We start from the raw sequence: 19,059 nt of genomic DNA, 5'->3' as shown, positions 1-19,059 counted from the left end.
ACGTTGGTGTTAGATAATGATAATCAACAGCTGTTGTTCGCCGTTAACACGGTTAATGCTAATTGAATTCGTTAGTTCGTATTGTCACTGGAATACGGTTAGGTCAAGGACACACAGTGACCCAGTTTTGCATCAGGCACGAATTTGACCTTCAGACAGGGAAGTAAACTTTAAAAAATGATCAATACAACAAAAAAAAAGAAGAAAAAAAAACCAACACGGAAATATATATTATTTATTTATTATAAAAATGTTTTCAATCATATAATTTTACGAAAGTAGCGTAACATGAACAGAACATACTTCGAGTTGTGAGTTAGTGAAAGAGCAGTCAGAGGGTTGTAAGCGAAGGGCTGGAGGGTTGGTTCAGCTAGGCTGGGTTGAAGGGTTGGATGATCAAGATGGCGGGCTGGGGGGTTAGATCGCCCTGGTGTTGCGACCCTGTCTGATGTGCTTGACCTCTCTGGCTAGCTGGCACTGGGAGCAGGGACCACAGAACGTTTCCAGCAAACAGTCGTTGCAGATGGAACCCTGGGAATCAGAAGGAGTGGTGTACGTTAGTCACACAATACATCATGTTTACAGAGGCGTAGCGAGGGGGGCGGGGGGGGGGGTGCGGATCGCACCGGGTGACACCATTTAGGGGGGGTGACACCAAGGCAAAAAATAGCAAAATATATAGTAAAAACTTGATGAGGGGGTGAAAATCAAAAGATTGAGGTGGAGGGGGGGATGCAAATCAAAAATTTGAAAGTTTGTCCACGGGAAGGGTCACTACACATCTGGGGGTGACACCATTAAGTGCCGCACCGCGGGTGACACCCGACCTCCCTACGCCACTGCATGTTTATAGTTTACGTTAGTCAAACAATACATCATGGTTATAGTTTACGTTAGTCAAACAATATAACATGGTTATAGTTTACGTTAGTCAAACAAATACATCATGGCTATAGTTTACGTAGATTAAAACAATAAAACTTGGTTATAGTTTACGTTTATTAAAACAATAAAACTTGAATATAGTTATATTAGCTTGAGCTAATTATATTTGACCTAATTGACTTAGTACTGTTTGACCTAAGCATATTTGATCTAATTGACTTAAATCCATTGAACCTAACCATGTTTGACCTTATTGACTTAGTACCCTTTGAGCTAATCACGTTTGACGTAATTGGCGTAATACTGTTTGACCTAATCATGTTTGACCGAATTGACTTATTAACCTTCGGACCAAACAACTCACATAGATATTCTCCTGAGTCCTGATCTTGACCCTCATGGCGACGCCACCCCCGGGTACACAGCAGGGTACGCACATGGACTCGTCCATCTCACTGGCCGTCTTCATGGATAGACAGACGAGGCAGAAGGTACCACACATACCTGTAAGAAGGTGTATGGCGGATTAGTGGAAGTTAGAGCAGGATGACCAAATAAATAGGATTAAATACAGAATAGACAGACGAGGCAGAAGGTACCACACATACCTGTAAGAAGGTGTATGGCGGATTAGTGGAAGTTAGAGCAGGATGACCAAATAAATAGGATTAAATACAGAATAGACAGACGAGGCAGAAGGTACCACACATACCTGTAAGAAGGTGTATGGCGGATTAGTGGAAGTTAGAGCAGGATGACCAAATAAATAGGATTAAATACAGAATAGACAGACGAGGCAGAAGGTACCACACATACCTGTAAGAAGGTGTATGGCGGATTAGTGGAAGTAAGAGCAGGATGACCAAATAAATAGGATTAAATACAGAATAGACAGACGAGGCAGAAGGTACCACATATGCCTGTAAGAAGGTGTATGGCGGATTAATGTTAGAGCAGGGATGAACAATTAAACAATATTAAATACAGCGGTAATCTGTTGTAATCAATTAAAAGTTTCTTACACAAATGAAATAAAAAAAAACAATTTTCTAAATTATTTTTCTAACGTAATTAAAAATGTTTTTAGAAAAACAAAATAATTTCTTTTCATAATTACAATAATTAAATATGATGAATTAAGTTCCAGGTTTAGGGGACATTATCGATTGTGTGATTAATTCTGAATTTAAGATTTCATCATCTGTTTGTCTCAATTGTGTTGCATTTTCGAGATGAATTTTTGCTTTTTTAAATTCTTTTTTTTTTAAACATCATTATAGATTATATTATTTTAGTAAATTATTTAAATAAACCGAAGCTATTTTATGTAGATCTGAGAAGTGAACAGGAATTGAAAAAAAAAACAACAACACAAAATGAAGTGTCCTATTGTGTAATCACATTACACCTTCGTATGCCACAGGACAGTGAAATATGTCAACTCTACTTCACCTGCACCCATGGACATGAAAGAGCACTTTACTTATCTTGTGATCATCTTAACACACACACACACACACACACAAACAAACACACACACAAACACACACACACACACACACACACACAAACTTCACCCAACCCCAATTCTACATCTCAACGAAATGTTGATTTAGTTTCACCAGCCTATAAATCGCGAAGCAACGCCGTCTCGTCCTATATTTACTTTACATACGTGACTCTCTCTCCCACCCCACTCCCATAATCCACTCAAATGTACCCTACATAAAACATCTTTTCAAAGTGTGTTTTAAGGATTCGTTTTTCTTTAGGCTGAGAATTAAAGGCATCTGGGTCAGTGTTTCTTCCAGACTGTTTTCTCGGGGGGGGGGGGGGGAGGGGGCACTTGATATTTTCGGGATGGGGGGGGGCGGTCAACATTTTACGGGGGGGGGGGCGGACACTGGTAAAAGTATATATTTTCTATATAAATTCCATTTCGTTCGGTGGGGGGGGGGGGGGGGGTGGCGGTAGACTTTCTTCGAGGGGGGGGGGGGGGCTGAGCCCTCCCCCCGATAAGATGCCTGGAAGAAACTCTGATCTGGGTATTATCTCACACAATCCATTCAATAATCATGGTCAGGGAAACACGTAAATACTTTAGCTTCGTGATACTTGATTTTTAGGTACGCTTTTGTACGGCAGTTTAAATTAAAATACTTCTGTAATGTGTCATGTTTCTTATATAAAAATATATTCAAATATATTGCGGAATTAAAGAAAAAACATGTTTTTTTGTAAAGAAATAATTTAAAAACAGTAATATTTGTGTGTTTTGGAACTATCGGAAAGTTTTATCTTTCATACAAATTTCAAGTTTTTTTCAACCAACTTTTTTTGGGATTTGCTTCCATAGCTTTTGTCCACTTAAATACATAATATAAGGCAGCAGTTCTTTGATTTTAGTTGTCTCTCCTAGATGAGTGGCTGTCCGTAGTTATCAAGCCTCATCAGCCCCGGGATTCGAACTTTGGATTTTTCGGTTTCATAATCATGAGCTTTACATACCCGACCACGCCGACCTCGACTACTCATCCGATTCCCAGATCTTAAACAACGCGTTCAACAACGCTTTAAACTACAATGGCTTCTCATCCGATTCCCGGATCTTACATTAGCATACATCAATGTTTGCCGCAACCACCTCGTGTGTTCACGTGACTCGCCCTTGCTTTAACCACGTGACTCGCCCTTGCCCAACCACGTGACTAGCCTTTGCCCCAACCAGGAGTCTCGCCCTTGCTTTAACCACGTGACACGCCATTGCCCCCAACCACGTGACTCGCCCTTGCTCCAACCACGTGACTCGTCCTTGCTCCAATCACGTGACTCGCCCTTGCTCCAACCACGTGACTCGCCTTTGCCCCCAACCACATGACTCGCCTTTGCCCCCAACCACGTGACTCGCCCTTGCTCCAACCACGTGACTCGCCATTGCCCCAACCACGTGACTCGCCCACATCAAACGTGTCGTCACAGTTCTCCCTTCACGCCTTACGTTCAAGATTCAATATTTTCAATGCATGCACTACGTCACAAGAAAACCCCGCCTAAAACTAGCGAAACGTGTTTCATGTTTAGACGGCTCAAGTTGTTTACTTAAAGCTTCTCCCACACCCTTAGACGCAAACATTTTTCACGTTCCCCAGATCATAAAATCAATGCATGATTTCTATCTCATGGTGTCTATAAAAGTAACGAGCTTTGGAATTAATAACAAAAGTACTTGAGAATAGAATTATTGAGAATAATCAAATATTGAATAGAAGAAAATTTGACGAGTTTAAATTCTACTGTTGAGTATGTTCATTTGTAAGGAAGTATACAAGTTAAAAGAAAGTAAAAAGTGTCATGATGTTTACTCAGTTTTTCATATTGATACTTAACCTCTACACTTTAACTCTTTCCTACCTCTGTACCTCTTTACCTCATCAATATTACACTATACCTGCCTCATTAGGGGTCATCCATAAATGACGTCACGCTTTTTTGACGATTTTTACCTCCCCCTTCCCCTCCGTCAAACGTCGTCACAAAAAGCCAGACCCCCCCTAAAATGACGGCACACCTCAGCTTACAATCCCCCTCAAAATCGCATCGATATTTTTCCAAAATTTTGTCTGAAATATGTCAAAATAGAGTATTTTAATCAATTCCTATTATAATTTATTAAAACTGTTTTCTAAAACGCTAGATAACGTCTAAAATTCATTCATTTACTAACGTTTCTTATCCATGAAGTAAAAGTGTTAAGTCGCACCATCTGAACCCCCCCCCCCCCCTCACCCTCATCACACATCATCACAAAATTACCGACCCCCCTCCCCCCTACGAGTGTGACGTCATTTATGGACGACTCCATACTTACTCTCCATCTCAACACCGCGTTACGGCCTCATCACAATCAATACTTTACTTGACCAACCTCAATACTACCTATCCCCTCACAACACTACCTTATCCCCGTTCAATACTACCACACCCAATCAAAACTTCCCCGACCTACTTCAATACTCACTCCACACCTAAATACTCCCTTGATATCCCCTCCCCTCCCCCTCTTCACATCCTCTTTCCTTGACCTATTTTAGTACTATCTCATCCCCACAATACTTCTATGACCCACCTTAATTCTACCTCACCCCCTAAATATATCCAAGACCTATCCCAACTCTACCTTACCTCCTCAATATCTCCAAGACCTACCCCAACTCTACCTTACCCCCTCAATATCTATTTACCGAGTTGCGAAATGTCAATCGAAATGCGACACAAAATCCACAACATACCAAACCATAACCTACTTTTTTTTGCACTAAATTAATTTAGGCTGCGGGAAAAATCAATTTCCTAACGCATGGGTGATCGCACAATATACGTGATTTGTTCGATAAATCAACACATCTAACAGAAAGATCCATAATGCGGTGCATGGATAAGAAAATAACAATTAACAGCGTCTAGAATACTAAAAGATGTGAAAAGATGTGCCAAGTACAAAACGATGTGTTTAATAAAAATAAAACGTAGGCTTAGTGAGTTGAAAAAAAATTGTTTTTAATACTAAGTGAAGTAATGAATAGAATAAGAAGTGTTTAAAACTGACAGATGTATTGAATAGAAAAAGATGTGTTTGTTAAAAAGAGGCGCATTGAATAGAAAAAAATTTGTTGAATAGAAAAAATATTTGTTGAATAGAAAAAAATATTTGTTGAATAGAAAAAAAGATACGTTGGTTAAAAAGAAACGCATTGAATAGAAAAAGATGTGATAAATAGAAAAATGTGTTGTAAATAAAAAGAAGTGTTGGTTACAAAAAGACATATTGAATAAAAAATGTATTGAATATAAAACAAACCATGTAAGAAAGAGCGAATGCAAACTACAAGGAATCTAACCACAAAAGAAATGACTAGTGTTAGTAACAGTGGAGGTATGCAGTTTGTGTAGAGTTTCTTACAGACATTTCTGCTAGAGGAGTGAAGGGGGGGGGGGACACTAACCAGCTACCATCTCCATATGTCCACAGTTCCCCGGCAGAAACAGAGAAACAATATATTTTATATACAAAATATTTTATTTTTAACCACAGTTCACCCGCCTGAAATCTCCCCGCCCCCCTCCCCCTCCCGGAACGAAAGAATAATTGTGTGAAAAAATTGTGTCCATAGACCTAATTACTAGACATGAATTCGATATCCTATACAGCCCATACTAAAAATCAATTATATGGAGCGTCAATATCCCGATTCTTTACAGGGATGTGGGCTTAGAAATATAGGAGACGAACACTAGTTTTGGCCATATGATCATAATGATGATGTATGTCGGACCCATCAAAAAGCTCCTATTCATTTTCTTTATATTTGATATCAATGTCATCTTCATAAGCCTGTATACAATACAGCCATTGCGACGAATAATTCAACCACAAGTAGGCGTTAACTGAATGGGTTGCAACGCCCTACTTTTTTTAAGGCTATTCAAGGGTTATGTTTTCACGTCCTATATATGACAAAACCTGAGCTTCTTTAACCGTGAAGAATTAGGGAAGGGGTGTGTGTGTGTAGGGGGGGGGGGGGAGAGAACTATCGAGTTACTGAACTACAGGAACTTTAGTCTAAAAGCTGTAGACGTATATCACTTAGATAAAGTGGAGTACTAAGTCAGGTATTTCTCTAGAACCAGCGGAGACGTCTTTCGTCAATTAACTTAGTAAACGATCACATTTCGTTTTGCCATCTTGTCATTAGTGAGAAAATAAGGGTTCTGTTATTATCATTAAAAGCAATGTCTTACTCTACGTACGTCTGTATCAATGCCCACAAAGTGGAGCTCTGTATAGACGGCTATTCCTTAGACCCAGTGGCGTAGGCAGGGGGGGTTAGGGGAGGTCATAACCCCCCCCCCCCCATAGACCTCTCGGTATATATAAAAAGTATGAGGGTGGGTGCAAATCGAAAGTTTGAGGGGGGTGTGCAAATCGAAAGTTTGAGGGGGGGGGGGGGGTGTAAATCGAAAGTTTGTCCCCGGGTAAAAATTGGACCCCCCCCCCCTTGAGACGATCCTGGCTACGCCACTGCTTAGACCTCCTAATAGAAGCCTACCTCACAGACCTCCGGGAATGCCTGTATCATATGATCTTTGTATAAACTATTAACCCAGAGACCTCTGAATAGACGCCCATCACACAGACCTCTGAATAGACGCCCATCACACTCTGTATAAACGCCCATCACACTCTGTATAAACGCCCATCACACTCTGTATAACCGCCTATCACACTCTGTATAGACGCCCATCACAATGATCCCTTTATAGACCCCCACACCACAGACTTCTGTGTATATACACCCATCTCATAGACCTTTGTATAGACGCCCACACCACAGACTTCTGTATACACGCCCCTCCCACTCTGTATATACACCCATCCCCTGGACCTCGACACCCATCTAAATAAATCCTCCTTCTAGTTTTGAAGCCCCTCACCAAAACCCATTTCTCAAAAAAAAACAACCCACAGCCGCCACTCCTTGTCCAAAAAAACTGACCACCGCTATACTTACAAATGACGCAGTCATCAAAACACTGACACAGGCCTGTGCCCCACTCCCGGGGCTGCTTGACGATGGGGGCGGGTTGGCTGTTGACGACCACGGTGTTGACATTGCTGGAGTTCTGATTCATGGATATCGGTTGCTGGAAGAACATGGAAGCACAATGTCAACTGAGATGGAAGCGGTAAGTACTATGTGTAGGACACAGGAAAAGCAATGCTACCAAGAAAAGGACATTTTTAATAAGCCTTTTTAGTCTTTATGACACAGGAAAAGCAACACAAGAAAAGGACCTATTTAATAAGTCTAATTAGTCTTTATGTCACGGGAAAAGCAATGTTACCAACAAAAGGACATATTTAATTAGCCTATATAGTCTGCGTGGTCGAGTCGGTAAAGCTCATGGTTGCTAAACCGAGAAGTCTCGAGTTCGAACCCTCGGGCAGATGAGGCTCGTTAGCTGGGAACAGCCACTCTTCTAGGAGAGACAACTCCAAAATTAAACAACTGCTGCCTTGTAGTTTGTTCTTGGTTGGACAAAGGCAATGGAAGCAAATCCATAAAGAAAAGCAGGCTGAAATCGGAGTCAATGGCCTCAATGGCGCATAACCAGTTGACACGTAACGCTTAATTGTGTTGGAGGCGTGGTCGAGTCGGCAAAAAGCTCATGGTTCATAAATTTGAACAAAGTCTCGAGTTCAAACCCACTGGCAGATAAATCTCGATCCCCTTCAACACTAAAAATTAAGAACGAAGAAGAAGAAGTCTTAATGACAAAGGGAAAGCAATGTTATGAAGAGAAGGACATTTCATAAGCCTTTTTAGTCTTTATGACAAAGGAAAAGCAATGTTCACACGAGATGACACACCACAAGCAACGTTACCATGAATAGGTAGTATCAAGAACTTAATCTTGAGAATATAAGAAAAGCAATCTTCACAGGATATGGAAATGTCTAGGCTTTGAGGACACAGTAAAAGCTTTGTTCAAAAGGTAAGGTAATATCAAGACCTTAGACTAGGACACGGGAAGAGAATTGTTCACAAAAGAAGGAAATATCTAGTACTTAGTCTTGAAGATATAAGAAAGGCAATGTTGACAAGATATGGAAATATCTAGTTGTTGTCTTTGAGAACACGCACAAAATTAATGATACAAAGAGAATGGAAATATCTAATAGGCCTACTTAATCTTAAGGTTAAAGGAAAAGCAATGTTCACACGAGAAGGAAATATCAAGTACTTAGTATTGAGAAATCAGGAAGAGCAATGTTAAACAGAAGCTGGAAATGGCGGGAACCTTTCATTGAGGACATACGAAAAGCAATATTACCAAGAGAAGGGAATACCAAGAATTTATATTGAATCCAAAGAAAAAGCAATATTAACAGAAATAGGAAATATCGGGAATTTCGTAATGAGGACAAAAAAAGCAATATTAACTGAAGCAGAAAAGGTCAAGTACTTTTGTTAAGCAATGTTAAGAACATCAGGAACTATCATAAATTTGTATTGAGTACACAGAAAACTCTATCAACAGAAGAAGAAAATATCAAGTAGGTCTACTGTATCTGGACGTCACAGAAAACTCAGTGTTACTAAAAGAAGGAAGTAAGCCTAGCATTTACTTAGTCTTTAGGACACATGAAAAGTAATGCAGATAGGAGAAAGAAAATATCAATTACTTTGTCTCGGGGATAGAAGAAATGGAGAAGGAAACATCGGGCACCTTGTGTTTAGAACAAACAGCATACACTACAGTGGTGTATAACATTGCATCCAGTAAAGATAAACTGTCGGCACGAAAATTGAGTTTACTGTCGAATTTCATTGCTTTTAAGAAAAGGGTTACAGATTCAAGGTTAGAGGAATATAATTTGAATTAGGATGGGGTTGTGGGGGGAGGGGGGTTGAGACCTTTAGTTAGAGTCGGATTTAGTAACAGTGTAGCGATATAAGTAAAAATTGCGTTGAAATTGACGTTTTCATAAGTATCAAAGTAACTAGAACATTTTTCAAGAATTACTTCTTCATTAGATAAAAAAAGTTATAAAATATATAACGAAGCTTAAAGGAAATAAATTATGTAATAATTGAATACAAAACTTAGAAAAATGTTTACCTGATGTATGTACGACATGGTTGCTTATATAGGTTCTGCCTCTAGAAGAAAAAAAAATCCGTGTTAAAATTTCAATGAACCAAAATTGTATTCAAGTCTTTAAATGATACAATGATAGCTTCAAAGAGAGGACTAACAAAACACCAGGCGTGGAGTCAAGTATAGAAAAAGACAGACATCGCTACCTCCAGCAAAAGTAAAAGAAAAGAATATCTTTATAATGTTGCAAGAAATAAAAGATCGAATACGGAATTTGTATCTAAGTTTAAATAGTATATAGGAGAAATAAATAAAACATGAAAAGTAAACATGGGAACATCTGGGAACATAAGGGAACATGTGGTCATATCCAGAAGAGTAGCGAGGGGGGGGGGGCGGCAGGGGGACACATGTCCCCGAGCGCCAACCTTAGGAGGCGCCAAAACGGGTTGGAAAAATAAATTGAAAGGTTGAGAGGGGGGTGCAAATCGAAAGTTTGAGGGGAGGATGCAAATCGAAATCTTGAGGGGGGGGGGGGGGGGGGGGCAAATCGAAAGTTTGTCCCCGGGCGCCGGGAAGGGTCGCTACGCCTCTGTTCATATCACTTCTCAAAGACCCCCCTACCAAATGCATTTGGTGCATTATATACAATACAAACTACGAACCAAACTGATGGGTCTACCCAGCTCTTATAGGTAGGCTATATTATTTACGCTAGTGAACGTAAAGTCAACTGTGCATACATCTAATGTCTCTTTCCTTGTACTTTGAGGTCGCTGAAGCAGATGAACTCTACTTCATCTGTCATATAAACCGTCACATAAGATCCGAAATGGTAACTGACTGTTATAGCCTATACAAGCCTATATACGCCGTACTTAACTGTAGACTTTACGATTAGACTACTCTAATTGTTTTTTGGTTTTTAAATGTAGACGCCTTAAGCTTAGACTTCAGAGTTGAGTTTCCTCATCCACACCAATATATTCTATTTAGTTAACGATTCGGATGATTTTAGATACCGGTGTCCGATAATAGACTCTTCCAAAAAAATGGTGTGGTGGGTTGTTAGTAGTATTGTAATCTCGACTAATTTTATGGTTAGAAATTAGGGTTAGCCATATGGTAGGACCAGGGTTGGGGTTAGGGACAGGGTTAGCATTGACAATAGCCAGCCATGTGTGTATTTAGTTAACAACTAGTAACCTAACACATACTTTTTAAAAAAGAAGATTCCATTATCGGACACCGGTGTAAAAATTCTCCCAAGCAGGATTAGTCGATTTCAACTAACACCAATCCTACTTAGACCAAAATCTTATTTTAGAAATAGACTACGCAATAGTAAACGCCCCATTTTTTTTCTACACAACCGTCACTGGCTTGACAAAATCTATACATCAGTGAAGAAATCGGTCAAGCATAGCTGCTGGTATAGGTATCTTAGTCCACCTTGCATATAAAACTAGATTCTCGAGGTACAATACATTACACTTGAACTAGAAATGTAAGTGTTACTATACGAATTAGTGTGTGTTCCAAATAAAAATGTCACAAGAATTGCAATGCGTACTTTGAACACGTTTTAAAAACGTAAATAGTATACGCTAATTCAACGCCCAAATTCTTTTGAAATTTGTTTTCCTTTAATTTGATGTACGCAAACTACCCGAGAATTTAAAAAAAAAATACCGGTATTGCAAAACTTCGTCCTAAGTGATGCGTATATTTTGTAAAGATTGATGTTTGCACTAAATAATGAGATTTTTAAAGAGTAAATAAAGTGGGAAGATGTCAACTTCTACTTCAGGAAACCGGTGGGGCAAAGGGTATGTGTTGGGTGGTTGGTGGGTGGAGGGTGAAGGGAGCGGTTGAGGATTATTTCTATAGTCAGAACATGAGATAAAGTATAAATTACGTGTAGAAAATGATGTATGCAACATGTCAAATAATAAAGAATAAATTGAGAATAGAAAGAGAGGAATAGAATATTTGCAACGAATGAGGAATATTTTGAGTGTAGAAAGTAAGGTGTGTACAAAATATGTGTGTAGAATATACGGTAGGCCTATACAATAAGGATAGAAAAAACATACAATGGGATAGGAGTTAAAGTAAACAGGAGGTATGGCAAAAAAGGTATTAAATGATGACAGCAAATAAGGTATACAAAGGTAGCAGGAAACAAGTTATACAATGATGGCAGCAAATAAAGTATACAATATTGGCTAGATGACATCATCATTTATAATTAATAATCAAAATCGTTTAAAAATACTAAACAAAAATACTAAACTTCAATGCCTAAAATTACTTTTGAAAATACAAAAGTGTGACTTCACAAATTTAAGAGTCCCCTGGTTTGCTGCTATCTGGTGCGTGGCTTTATATATCGACGATGTCTAACCCGGATTAACAGGTTAACTAGACCCCATGAACTTTCCTAACTACTGAACCAATGATGATTTTTTCTACGTTTTCTATCAAATATATGAACATTTCACATTAACACATTCACGTCACAGATATTAACGTTTTTTTTACTCACCCAATAGATTCACGCCTAAAATGATATGAACATTCTGCATTCATCCTGCTTATTTACGCCTCAGATATTAACATTCCTAATTCCAGTCACTCAACAAATTCACATCTTAGATTTAAACATTCCACATTCACACAACATATTCACGCTTAGGATATAAATATTCCAAATTCATTCTGTAAACAAATTCACACCTCAGATTTAAAAATTGCACATATACAACACACTCACACCTAGGATATAAACATTCCACATGCATTCAACAAATTCACGCGTCTAATATAACATTCCACATGCATTCAACAAATTCATGCGTCAGATATAAACATTCCACATACACACAACACGATCACCCTAGATATGAACATTCTCATTAACACCAAAACCCATGAATACAACAACCATGACACCCATTACTATTATTACACACGAATAACTTCACTAGCTGCAGCTGTCGCGTATGTGTGAGGCGAGGCCGTATGAGTGTTTACAAGACAATGTTTAAGTGTGTGATGACAATGTATGACGTGTGTATTGATCGACTACCTCACACTGAAGACAACTCTAACGATAGCTGGAACAAGAAGAATGAAGTTATCGTTCTTGTCCGCTCACAAATTGACTTAATGAAAACAGCTAGCGATGTACATGGCTTTTGTTTAATTTTATTTCCAATTTGTGATAGACACGTAGGCCTATGTATGTATACTTTTAAATAAACAGATGTAGGCTTGGATTAAGTTTAAAATATACTCCATTTTTTTTAACCTTTCACATGGCTATCCAGATATATAATTAAAACAAAGCTATAAAAATGGATTTTTTATTTTAGCAACAAATGGAAGACAATTAAAAAACAAAAAAAAAAACAAAAAAAAACAAAAAAAGGAAAGCAATAACTGAGCTTAACGATGCAAAAAAAAAAAAAAAAGCAACAAGAAAAGCGAAACATGATTTTATAAAAATAAGAATATGTAATGGAAAAGTATGAGGTATCTCAGTATGTTAAAAGTACAAATGTGGCGAACCACTAAGTAAGCTTGTAGATGGTGATGCGAGATGGACGTATGTTGTATGTTGACACGAAGAATGTGAGGCGTTTACAACGGTGACAAGATAAACACTTAAAGCACTCTACAGTGGTAACACGACCGACATGTTAAGGTGACATGTAAAGCTACAACGGAGTGTTGGTATGGGGGGGGGGGGGGGTATTAGTTTAAGTAACATTTTCCTAAAATTTAGGGAAGCGGCACATTTTTTCTTTCTTTTCACAAATAAGACGTTTTTTTTTTAAATTAACTGTATTGTTTGTTGTGAGGGAAGTTTGAACAATTTTTAAAAAGATTCAATTAATGTGTGATTAATTTTTTTGTGTTGTTTACATTTGGGTATTGTCAGAATTAGATTCGGTGACAAACAACTGTCAGTCAAAACGAAAAGTTACACACCTGGATCTGACACACCTGGATCTGACACATCTGGATCTGACACACCTGGAACTGACACACTTGGAACGGACACACTTGGAACGGACACAGAACTAACACACTTGGAACGGACACACCTGAATCTGGCACTCATGGATCTGACACAGAACTGACACACTGAAACCGACACTCACAGAACTGACACACACCTGGATCTGACACACCTGGATCTGACACAGAACTGACACACCTGGATCTGACACAGAACTGACACACCTGGATCTGACACACCTGGATCTGACACAGAACTGACACACCTGGATCTGACACAGAACTGACACACCTGGATTTGACACACCTGGATCTGACACAGAACTGACACACCTGGATCTGACACAGAACTGACACACCTGGATCTGACACAGAACTGACACCTGGATCTGACTAACTTGGAACTGACACACACAAATTTATGAAAAAAACTTGGAGAAACAGCTAATAAAACACCAAAAAAATAAATTCGGACAGGGACTCAAAAGAGACCCCATCCACCCATCCCACCCCCAACCCCAGCCGACAGCGATAAATTAAAAATAAAATCCTTCTTTTTTCGCTTGCTGTATGCATTCTCTTTTTCTAAGATTTATCTACCGGTAGTCGGTGCCTAGGAGGGTCGAGCCAAAATATCATGTCTTTTCTAAATGTTCTAGTTGCCAACTCAGCCTTTTAAATTGCACGACACTTCAGCGTAGGTTAGATATACGTGCTCGTCAGAGCGTGCAAAAAAACCGGGTTAAATGTCGTCACATTGCTACCTAGACCTGTCACAAGTATTGGTGGTAATTCTTTTCACAAATTTGCATAGCGAGTACTTAAGATTAGAGGGTCGGAACTGATTAAACATTTAAAAGAAATAAAAAGAATGTAGGGAGGGGGAGGGTTAGTAAACGCTAGAGATTTAAAACAAGAAGACAGACTAAATAAAGATAAAGCAGAAGAATAATAAAGAGTGGGAACAGAGTCAAAGTCAAAGACAGTAGTAGCGGGGAGGGGGGGGGGGGGGGGACGGAAGGGGCGTGGAGAGGCGGGGCGACACGGCCTGGTGGTTATTGATCTGAGCTTAAGAACATCGATAATATCGATTTTTCGTCCAGTTGTAGGCACTGGTAAAATTAATCTTTCAGCAAGATGTGTTTGTTAAACCAGCAAATACTGGTAACGCTTGGTCGCTTTCTATAGCCTCAATCATATATATATATATATATATATATATATATATATATATATATATATAATTATATACAGTAAATGCAATAGATGGTTGTTTAATAAATGTATATACTAAGTATGTAGCACACAGATTCATATGAATTGCAGTGAAGGGGAGCTTACATTTTGGGGTTAATTTTAATGTAAAATTCTGACATTACATATTGTATTATGATAGATAATTAATTCTTCCTATTATCGTGTTAGGTTAAATAATTTTTGCTTGTTTTTGTATTGCATAATCAAAAGCATACTAGTTATTTTTTTAAAATGATTTTCGAATTATTTATTTTCTTGAATGGCATATAAAGATATAAAATATGTAATAATAAAAGTAGAAATTAATTTAGAAAAAGAATAAATCTTATTGTTTATACATTTTTCTAGTTTTATAATCGTAGTGTTCATGAAAGACTCAGTAAAATCTGTTGTAACTTTCTTTGTTTTTTTTTATTTCCCTTTTTTAATCTTAATCTAAATAACCAATTTCTTGTTTGTTCTGCGTTTAAATTAAATTAAATTATTGCTACGGAGTACATACATAAGCTTCATGTATGAAAAAAAAAAAATTTACAAAAACAAAAAAAAAATAAAAATTACAATTATTTATATAATTCATCACTATTTTAAAGCCTAAATTAAATGAAATTAAATGAAAAAGAAAACGGCACCCTACCACTTAAAGACTGCGTCCAATATAAATAAAAATAAAAATTACATTTTTTATAATTCATCACTATTTTAAAGCCTTTATTAAATTAAATTAAATAGAAAACGGCACCCTACCACTCAAAGACCGCGTCCAACAGAGAAAACACCTAGACTGACAGACTGACAGCTTACCTGGCCAGTCTACCTCAGCGTGACGACGTCACAGCTATCTCGCCCAGCCCTTCAGCAGTTAAGAGAAATCATGACGCGTTTGAGAATTTTTTTTCTTCCCTCATCTACTCGCATTTCAGAATCAATAGGTGGGTTAAATATAGAGAAATTTAGCATTTATATTCATCTGTATTTCACTTTACTTTGTCTAGTTGCAAAAATAATGCTTCATGTCTATTACATTTTTAAAAAGTTAAATAATGGCAATAATATTATACATGGATCGTGATTATCTCTCATGTTTCTTGTTTTGTTTTGTTTATGCGCTTTGGTCAGGGTTCATTATACAAGATAGAAAAAAACATAAAAAAAAGAATTCTCTTTAGACCTAGCGATCCATAGCGCAGATGAAGTAGAATTCATGTCTCTTTACCTCGGCATATGAATGGATACTGTGGTTAGCAATATGTCCAGCCGTCTTTACTTTACCTAACGTGAGTTCGGTACCCATCAGATCTGGGTGGACCCAGGGACGTTCTACTGACTTCGAACTCTAGACTATTAGGTTAGGTGTCTAGCGATCTACCTCTAGGCCACACCGTCCCATAGAAATAAACATAAGTACCACTTAATGCTCTAGTGTAGGCGATGTGTTGTAAAGGGTGCAGTTCGATCCCCACCTAAAAACCTGAACCATTTTCATTTTGTCTAGTTATTTTAAGATGGTCATTGGAACTTGTGTTTAATGATGCTGGAAAATACACCGACCACATCATCATGTTTCCCCGTTCGTGCCCAAGACAAATGGGGCAGATGAAGTAGAGTTTATCTGTTTCAATAATCCTTGGCATACATTGGGATAATGTGGTCAGGTCTATGCCAAGTCACATTATAACTTTTTTTTTTCACCGACCACATACCATTCATTATTTAACCACAACAACTCTACTTCATCTGCCATATTGGCCGTAGATTTACAAATATTTTTTTTCATTACCTTACATCGGAACCTCTGTAATAATAACCCTACACATAAAAAGCTGACGTCCTTGAAAACTCTTCTTCTAAGTCTTCTACTTGTCAACACCCGAGACTACTCGCTTCGTGAGTACATCCGGGTACCGGTTACACTCGGAAAACAACACAGACACATACTATATGTGTTAAAACCTTCTACGCGGCTCATACAGCACATACGAGTGCGCCATTGATTTAACCGTATTCCTGTGACAAAACCCACAAACTAATTAGCATTATCCGTGTTGGTGACGAATAACTAATGCTGGTAGTTATTATTCAACATCAACAGAGTGTATCATGGGGGTCGACGTATAGGTAGTGACACACCTGAGGTTTTAAAGTAGTGGGTCTTCTTTACGTAGTGTTTCTTTCAGACTTTTTTTCTCTGGGATCGGGGGGGGGGGGCACAGGGAACTTTCGGTGTGAGGGGCGGACTAAAATTTTCGGGAGCAACGGAGATGGGGGCGGATACAAGTAAGTATATGTATTTTCTATGTGAATTATATTTTGTTCAGGGGTGGTATAGGAGGGGGGGGGGGGGGTGGAAGGGGTGCGGTAGACGTGCTCCGGGGTAAGGGGCGGTCCTGCTCCCCCCCCCCCCCCCCCGCCCCACCTATGAGATGCCTGAAAGAAACAATTTTCTTTACATATCAATTATATTGTGGTATGGGAGGCGTGGAATAGAGTTGGAGGAGGCGTGGTCTAGTGCTAGAGGAGGCGTGGTCTAGTGCTAGGGGAGGTGTGGACTAGTGCTAGGGGAGGTGTGAACTATTGCTAGGGGAGGTGTTGACTACTAGTGCCAGGGGAGGTGTGGACTCGTGATAGGGGAGGTGTGGATAGTGCTAGAGGAGGTGTTGAATACTAGCGCTAGGGAAAGTGTGGACTAGTTTTTGTAACTATTATTACCCCTTTCGGGCCTGACGATCAATATGGTAGATGAAGTAGATTTAACTCCGGTCTGTGACCTTGACATGTACATAACAAGTAAATTTGGATCTATGCCAAACCGTATTTAATTTCACTTTCTTAATCCAGGTACCCGCTGCATTCAGCGACGTCATACAGGCTTGATTCAGGTACCCGTTAGATCTGCATTCAGTGACGTCATACAGACTTGATTCAGGTACCCGCTAGATCTGCATTCAGTGACGTTATACAGACTTGATTCAGGTACCCGCTAGATCTGCATTCAGTGACGTCATGCAGACTTGATTCAGGTATCCGCTAGATCTGCATTCAGTGACGTCATGCAGACTTGATTAAGGTACGCGCTAGAGCTGCATTGAGTGACGTCATACACACTTGATTCAGGTACCCGCTAGATCTGCATTCAGTGACGTCATACAGACTTGATTCAGGTACCCGCTAGATCTGCATTCAGTGACGTTATACAGACTTGATTCAGGTACCCGCTAGATCTGCATTCAGTGACGTCATGCAGACTTGATTCAGGTACCAGCTAGATCTGCATTCAGTGACGTCATACAGACTTGAATCAGGTACGCGCTAGAGCTGCATTCAGTGACCTCCTACATATTTGATTTAGGTACGCACTGTAGCTTTTTTGAGCGACGTCCTAACGAAAATATGTATGGAAAGTAAAACAATATTATCTTTTCTAAATGAGTGATGTTTTTTAACAAATTAAACATTTGTGCTTCCATCCTCACAAAATAGAACTTAAGTTTCAGGTAAACACAGGATTAAGTGCTTTAAATGCTTTAAGCTCTGATGTTATTATATAGATCTCTAGCAAGACTGTTATGATCTTACTATTAAAAGCTGCGTTTCCTCATGTTCACCTACATCTTAAAATTGACCAATTGAGACTGACCGCGAAGTCTTTCATATATCGATCTCAATCAGATTAACTCTACTTCACTTTTGTATTTACTGTCATCCACAAAAAAGTGTATTACCTGTTATACGTGTAATTTATAAATATCGATTTCATTTAGATTATATTAAAAATTCATTGAATATGGATTTACACTAACAAATTCGACTTTGGTCATGCTTCGGTTAATATTTAGTAATGAAATTTTAATTAGATTCCCACGACCGTAGTTGGCTGTATGTGAGCTGGGTTGTCAATTGTAGCAGTCAGATTATAACTGAATCACTTGAAATCAGCAATCCTAGCCGAACATTATGAAGTGGGGATTTATATGTACGGTTTTGTCTAACCCCTATTAGATCAAAATAACAATCTATATATATATATAATTCTCTACTGGGAGACGTTAGAAAACAAGCTGCAAGCGCGCCTTGCAGTCCCCTCTCTTCCTCTCTATCACTACCACCCTCACCCCCACATGGTCTGGTGAGCGATGGTTCACCCTAAATGCTAACAATCCGGGTTTAGTGATGGCTATTAGGGGCAGATAATTTAGTTTGAAACGATTTTTAACTTAGAGGAGTTAACTA

The 19,059-nt window shown here is 38.8% G+C and overlaps 1 protein-coding gene across 1 annotated transcript; it reads right to left on the bottom strand.

Moving 5' to 3' along the window:
- Positions 1 to 258: 258 nt before the first annotated feature.
- Positions 259 to 15,685, bottom strand: LOC131940164 (placenta-specific gene 8 protein). Its single transcript, XM_059298789.1, has 5 exons — positions 15,634 to 15,685; positions 9,568 to 9,608; positions 7,455 to 7,587; positions 1,250 to 1,389; positions 259 to 531 (listed from the first exon to the last, which is right to left on the bottom strand). Exons 2-5 carry the CDS (start codon positions 9,583 to 9,585, stop codon positions 418 to 420), a joined length of 405 nt encoding a protein of 134 aa, XP_059154772.1. The 5' UTR covers positions 9,586 to 9,608; positions 15,634 to 15,685; the 3' UTR covers positions 259 to 417.
- Between the last annotated feature and the right edge of the window lie 3,374 nt (positions 15,686 to 19,059).

The sequence above is a fragment of the Physella acuta genome, unplaced genomic scaffold, assembly GCF_028476545.2.
Source record: "Physella acuta isolate Inbredline_101_S28 unplaced genomic scaffold, ASM2847654v3 ptg000310l, whole genome shotgun sequence".
Classification (NCBI taxonomy): domain Eukaryota; kingdom Metazoa; phylum Mollusca; class Gastropoda; family Physidae; genus Physella; species Physella acuta.
This window is presented reverse-complemented; position numbering and strand designations above follow the sequence as displayed.

Coding starts and splice junctions, on each gene's coding strand:
- LOC131940164 (XM_059298789.1), bottom strand. Junction 1,390..7,454: donor TTTTGATGACTGCGTCATTT/GTAAGTATAGCG, acceptor ACCTTCTTACAG/GTATGTGTGGTACCTTCTGC. Junction 532..1,249: donor GGACTCAGGAGAATATCTAT/GTGAGTTGTTTG, acceptor TCTGATTCCCAG/GGTTCCATCTGCAACGACTG.